The 6,625-nt window shown below is 33.7% G+C and overlaps 1 protein-coding gene across 1 annotated transcript; it reads right to left on the reverse strand.

Moving 5' to 3' along the window:
- Positions 1-1,442: 1,442 nt before the first annotated feature.
- LOC113707954 (uncharacterized) lies at positions 1,443-4,623 on the reverse strand. Its single transcript, XM_027230364.2, has 2 exons — positions 4,322-4,623; positions 1,443-2,154 (listed from the first exon to the last, which is right to left on the reverse strand). The coding sequence occupies exons 1-2, from the start codon at positions 4,487-4,489 to the stop codon at positions 1,612-1,614; spliced, it is 711 nt and encodes a 236-aa protein (XP_027086165.1). The 5' UTR covers positions 4,490-4,623; the 3' UTR covers positions 1,443-1,611.
- Positions 4,624-6,625: the final 2,002 nt, after the last annotated feature.

Raw genomic sequence — 6,625 nt, forward strand, 5'->3', positions numbered from 1 at the left:
AAGATGAAAAAAAAGTTGCTAAAAATGGTGGTCTAATAGTGCACTAGATTATGAAGATAATGGATCAAGCTCTTGTGAGAAGTACTTTTCGACACCTATCTCAAACTATTCACAATTCATAATTAATTCCAAGTGCTGATTTATGCTCCCTTGATGTCATGTACAATGCTCATATTTTTATAGTTGACTAAAGACAAAAAAACATAGTCAATTTATAACTCAAGGGTATTAAACGTGGTCCACAAGTTGTTGGATAATTTTTAGGTTGGACATGTATGAGGTAAAATAACATTGTGGAAGAAGGAATTGATTGAATGGTACAGAGCATAAATGACAAGTCTTGAGTTTAAAATCTTCCATTTATATTTAAAAAGAAAAAAAAGGTAAAATAACAGTGCAATTGTCAGAGAGGAAAAGATTGATGAGGTCATTTTCATATTTATCATGTTTCTTTTGTTCGATAGGCCAAATCATAATGCCCCTACCACTAAAGCCCTGAAGACTAAATGAAGTCCTTTGTCACAACGTATATCAAAGTTTCTTAGTCAGAAATCAAAATTCACAAGGCGCATTTTTACCCCTAAATTGGTGTAAATGGATAATCAGCAATTACCCAAAGCTATTTTGCTGGAAATTCAGGATCCAAGCATTTTGTAGTAATTGATAATTTGACACTGAAACGATATATCCCTAATCCGATTAACCTTCTACCTAGAAGCCCAAGGTGATTGTGAAGTAGAACTCCAAATATACCGATACCTGTTACAATATGTTGCCTAAATATGTAACTATGCATTTCGTATGGCATATAATCCATAATGTCTAATTTAAAGCTATATAATTTTGGCAATATTTTCTATTGAATTTATCTCATATCGATTGTGGAAGGAGCAGTGTGCTTGGTCATAACTACGAGGAAAAGTCTCAATCTTTGAGCTAACTTTTGGAGCGAAAAGGTCCAACAGCTCCCAACACTTAGAGTTTAGTTCTAACAACTCCCCCAGTAAAAAGACTCAGATGAAAGGTTGATGATCTGATCCAACTTAAAGTCCAATGCAAATACTCAAATAAAAGATTGATATTGTGCCAACCGAATGTTCGATGTGTGATGGGAGAGATTATTGAATTTATCTCATATCGGTTATAGTAGAGGCAATATATTGATTATGAATGTGAGAGAAGGCCTCACCTCTCGAGCTAGTTTTTGGTTTGAGAAGATTGAATATCACATAATATTTTTCGTGCCACCTAGGCTTCTGTACCTAATGACTTTCGCTTTGATAAAGAGTTGCTGACTAAATTTCAAATCAACACTACACTCCAAAGTTTAAATTCGCTGTTTTGTAAGGCAAAGCATTGCTAGCGCCAAGCCACCAACTCCATTAAAATGTTGCATCCCAATTGACATCCACTACAAGAGATGAAAGCTTTTTCATTAGAAGGAGCATAGAATAAGGACTTCATTAATAAATCATTTGGAAGGAACACGGTTGCAATTCCAAAAGAAACTCAACTTAACATCATTGTCCATTAATTCTCCAAGTCTTTGGATTGCATCACGATTCATTTCACATGAAAATGTATATTGTTCAAATTGTCCCTAAATCACATTCATGCAAACTCAGAAGCTCCATTCTCATCCTGAAGATTGAACTTCCCTTTCACATTACTGACGAAAACAATGTCGAGATTATAAAGCACTGGAACCAACGTTATAGAACACAGGAAAACAAGCACTGGTCCAAAGATCCAAAGCAGGAGAGGCAGTGCAGCGTAGAACAATCTATTTCCTACCGTGTTTAGTACAAATCCCTTTTCCAGCAGCTCCGATACGTATTCCGGCGTCACTATCCCCGTCTCATCTCGCGGGCAGTTGACGAGGAAATTTACCTGGTTGGTAAACCTGATTGACAGAGAATGGCAGATGAAAGAGAACAAGAAAATCAGGAGCACTGAGACATATTTGAGTGCCACCATGAACTCCCCGTGAGCCCCAAATACAGAGTCATTGATTGGTTTTTTCACGCTGTACGTACTGCTTATGACCGCAGCAAGGCCAGAGCAGAGAAGTATCGATGTGGTGGCCATCAGTGTCGAACCCATAATCGTATTCCGAAGTGTTTGTACAGCCAGGATGTTTTTCTTGTCATTATCCTGCATTACAAGTTGGCATAGAAATTTACACTTTGTTGTTGATTTTTTGCATAAGACTCAAAATGTCTTTGACAAAAAAGCAACATTGTCGTTAGATAGTGCCGCACCGGATGGAACACAAAATGGTGACACTTATGAAAGTCCACAGCAAAGAAATAGTACTAAGTTTTTTTTTTTTTCCTAGATTGTGTAGCTTCCGATTTATCATAAATTGTCTAAGCAGAAGAAGTATTTTAATGGTCAACGATTGTTTTAATCATTTGGCTATTTTTTACTTTGGGGTTTTTTTTTTTTTTTTGGCTTCTTTGGGTAATAAAAATTTAGGAACTAGGAGATAAATACATTCCAATGGAAAGCATGACATGGCGCATGGAGTTTATGGTAGTATTTATATATCGCCTACCAATGAAAGATTGTTAGCGATAAAGTTTCGATTTTGTATTGGTGAGAAAGCATTTTGTGTCTGCCACTTGCAAAACAAAATAAAAAATCCATGTGGAATATTACTTGCCGTGCTTTCCAAGATCAAGCGTGTCAGTTAAAGATCTACTCGGAATAGATTGGATGCTTTGAACTCTAAATGGCAATCATGCAATTTTGGTGTAACGAAAGCTGTACCGGAAGAACCAATCGATCGCTTTTTGGGGAATAAAAACAGATAAGAGAATATACGTAACTAACAGTTATCTATAAAATATTATCGTTTGTTAAATATATATATATATACACGTAACTAACAGTAGCTAAGTCACCAATACTTCAGCACAGAACAAATGCTTAATTGGGCATTAAACAAATTCCTCGAATAATAAACTCTTGTATACCTGATTAGATTGCATGTGTCAAGCAAAAATCATCTATTGGATTGTGACTTGGCTGAGAACAAGTTCTTTAATTAAGAATTAATTAACTTTGTATCTTGGAATTGTGCCAAAAGATATCAAATGTGCAATTGTCATATTCTCATTCATGGCATTTCAGTGCATATCTTGTTGGTTTTTATGAAGAAAAGGGAGAGATTATATCTAGTAAGCGTTTCAACATATGCTTATTGTACCAAAAAGATATCGAATATGCAATCGTCACATTCTCATTCATAGCATTTCGGTGCATATCTTGGTTTTTATGAAGAAAAGGGAGAGAATGTAAATAATAGGACAAAATACACTTTACTGCCTATGGTTTAGCCTTTTTTACATAACCTTCTACGATTTTAAAAGTTATGCATAATCTCTCATGATTTGAATTAAAGTGTCAAAATGATGGAATTTGCATTCTATAACTGAGTCAACTAAAATGTTAAAAATACTCATATATAAAATTAAAAATTATTTATTAATCACGGGGAGTTATGTATATATTTTGAAAATTATAAGGGGGTTATATGGTAAAATATAAAATCATATGGAGTTAGAATGTCATGCATTTTATGTTTATATATTTTAGTTTTTAAACAAGAGTAATTTTGACATTTTCATGGGTTCGGTTACCAATGATATACTTTAATCCAAATTATAAGGGGATTATATATAATTTTTAAAATTGTCGGGAGATTATGTAAAAAATTACTAAATCACAGGATAATAAAAGTGTATTTTACCTTAATAATAAGCGCTTCAACATATGCTTTTTATATTCAGTTAAAGTGGAGACCGCTAAGGACAGGAAACTGCTACTTTTAAGTAAATGTTATTCGATATATGCCTTCACGATTTGTTCAATAACGTCCTATTAACTATTAATCCACTATTATTAAAATAAACTGCGTTTCGTTAAGTTGAAAGATTTTTCCCATCTTAGCATATTTATTCTACCTAATTAAGGAAAATTTTTTCTATCTTGGAATACTTATTCTGCTTAATTAAACTACAAATGAACTGGATAGCTATACGATTCTTGAGCAACAATTTAAAATGTGTCTTACAAAATCTGTGGAAAATGAAAATTTGGAGGTTGTAAAATCCAACTGATAAAGATTTTCTTTATCGAGAAAGTGTTTATCTAAGGTGGAAATCATGAATGATGGGCTTAGCTTATTACCTAACGTCAGCACTCTCCAAACGTTTCACATGAAAAACATTTTAGCAATTGTTTCACAGAGTGGTCAGCAAAGTGTGTAAAACAAAACAAAACAAAAAAAAAAAGAACGGCGGAGCTGATATGATACCTTCATCATGGCTGAGACCCACAACCGGCGACCTCTAGCATTTGTTCCGATGATGGTGGAGAGGGGGTCGGTCCGAACCTTGCGCCATAACCAAAAATGATACCCTATGCATACTAGAAACCCTAAAGGTACAAGAACAACATCAAGGTAGCTTTTCCTCCATTCCATGTTGGTTTTCTGTTTGATCACACACTCTTAGTGACTTGTGACTCTCCGTTGGAATGTTATTGTTGTGTGTGTGTGTGTGGGGGTTTTTTTATAAGAATTTCGGCTGTGTGTCTCCTTTCCTTTTCTTCATGTTTGGGTTGGTTGGAGCCTTGGAGGACTATATATACAGCAGCAAGGAAATGAACCCGGACTGGTTTGAGTGCAGCATCCGACCTTTCGAGTAAAGGAGGAAAAAAAGGCAAACTCCCACTGTCTTAAAGATACAATAAGGACAAGTTCTAATCATGTCGACCTTTTTGTTCCATTTTGAGCATTCTATCCTAAATATATTTGCCTCTGTTTTCAAGTATATTTACAGTTCTATCTAGGGTCCAATAATTTTGAGAACAGATTTAGTGTTGTCCAAAGCTGGAAAAAGAAAAAAGAAAAGAAAAAGAAAAAGAAAAAGAAAAAAAGAGAAGAGCATCCGTTGAATCCTACATCATAATTCTGGTTTGTTACTGAGTCAAGTTGGATCATTAGTTACACTAAAAAACACAAAAAAAAAAAAAAAAGAAAGATCATTGAACCTTGTGGGGCACTTTAGAGGTTTTAAGGACCCTGGAGAAGAAAAAAGGTATTGCATAAAGTTTGTGCCGAACTCCGAATGACAAAATTTGAAAACGGTAGTTAGAAAGAAATATGTGCAAAACAAATGACTTGGCGATTCTGAGCATCAAGTCAGATGCTTAAAAAAATACATTAAATTAGATTTTTCATATGCTTTCGTCAAGCTAGCCTTTTTCCGATCAGAATTGCTGTAGCTGGCTTTCAGATTCTTAAAATTCCCAGTCTGTTATCTTGCATTCATTACAATACATAAAAGACACAATTGCCAAAAATGGTCAGGTGTTGATAAAAATATATATTTAGTTAGATAGGCTTGGTTCAGGAGTAGAATTGTAAAACCATATAAGATATTAAACTATACCATAGTCTTGGTGATGTATGCTGATTGATGTATGAAAAGTGATAATGAATTTTGTACAATAATGTAAGAAAACTTATGTGACCGTTGAATATATCACATGATTTAGAAGTAGAGTTATAAACACAGTCTATTAAAGTAGATGAGCAAGATGGCACTAAATTCAATTTCGATTTTGCTATTTGGGAATATCAATGAAAAGTATATCTTACGAAAAGAAAAATAAAAACCTTACACATATTTGGGTAATTCAAGATTACGCTTCTTTAAATCGAAAATTGCAATTAAGTTCCAATTCCACTATATAGAGTGTAATGCATCCTAAGAGAATATGGGATACTCTTTTGGGTATTTGGCACTGAAAGCAAATTAGTGGAAGTTGATAAGTGCACAAAGTTATCTGATGTTACAAAATAAGCAAAACAACAATTGGTGGTGCAAACACAAATCGCAACTTATGCCATTATGAATGTTCAAAATTTTCCTTTTCCTATCTAGAATAACATTTTCTGGCTTGGACCCCATACCGCATCACCTAGCACCCAAACCTAAGAGTGCACTTTATAAAATTGAAATTTGAAAACTGGAATATTAAATTTAAAGTCTAAATCTATTAAATTATTGAATTGTTAAATATTAAATTAAATACATTTGAATACATATTACATTTAGTAATAAACGAATAGTTTATCATTTATTTTTGAAAACAAGTTTTGGTTAGAAAATTTAGTGCCACTTAATTAATTTAGATGTTTAATTTTTTATTATGAAACATGTTTTAATATATTAATATCTGAATTCATTAAATTTAAGTACTGTATTAGTTATCAAACAGGGCCTAAACCGAGAAGTGGCCTCTTACTACTGCACCTACGGCCTTGAATCTGTTGATAAGTAACCAAATGGTGGAATCTGCAAGTAGTGTAGGATTCATTACCCATATCGATCAAATCATGATTTGAGCCAATGACTCTTCATTGTCACACCATGTGTGTTTGTCTAGCATTACTGAAAAGGATATGTGGAAATTTATTCAGTTAAAGAACAATCCAGTCACATAATAGGCTTTATGCTTCATTTACCAAATGGTGGCTAGGGGCTTACTAGTTGCAAATGGAATGAAAACAAATTTTTTGCATCATTATCCTCGAATATATACTTACCAAATG

The sequence above is a fragment of the Coffea arabica genome, chromosome 8c (assembly GCF_036785885.1).
Source record: "Coffea arabica cultivar ET-39 chromosome 8c, Coffea Arabica ET-39 HiFi, whole genome shotgun sequence".
Lineage (NCBI taxonomy): Eukaryota > Viridiplantae > Streptophyta > Magnoliopsida > Gentianales > Rubiaceae > Coffea > Coffea arabica.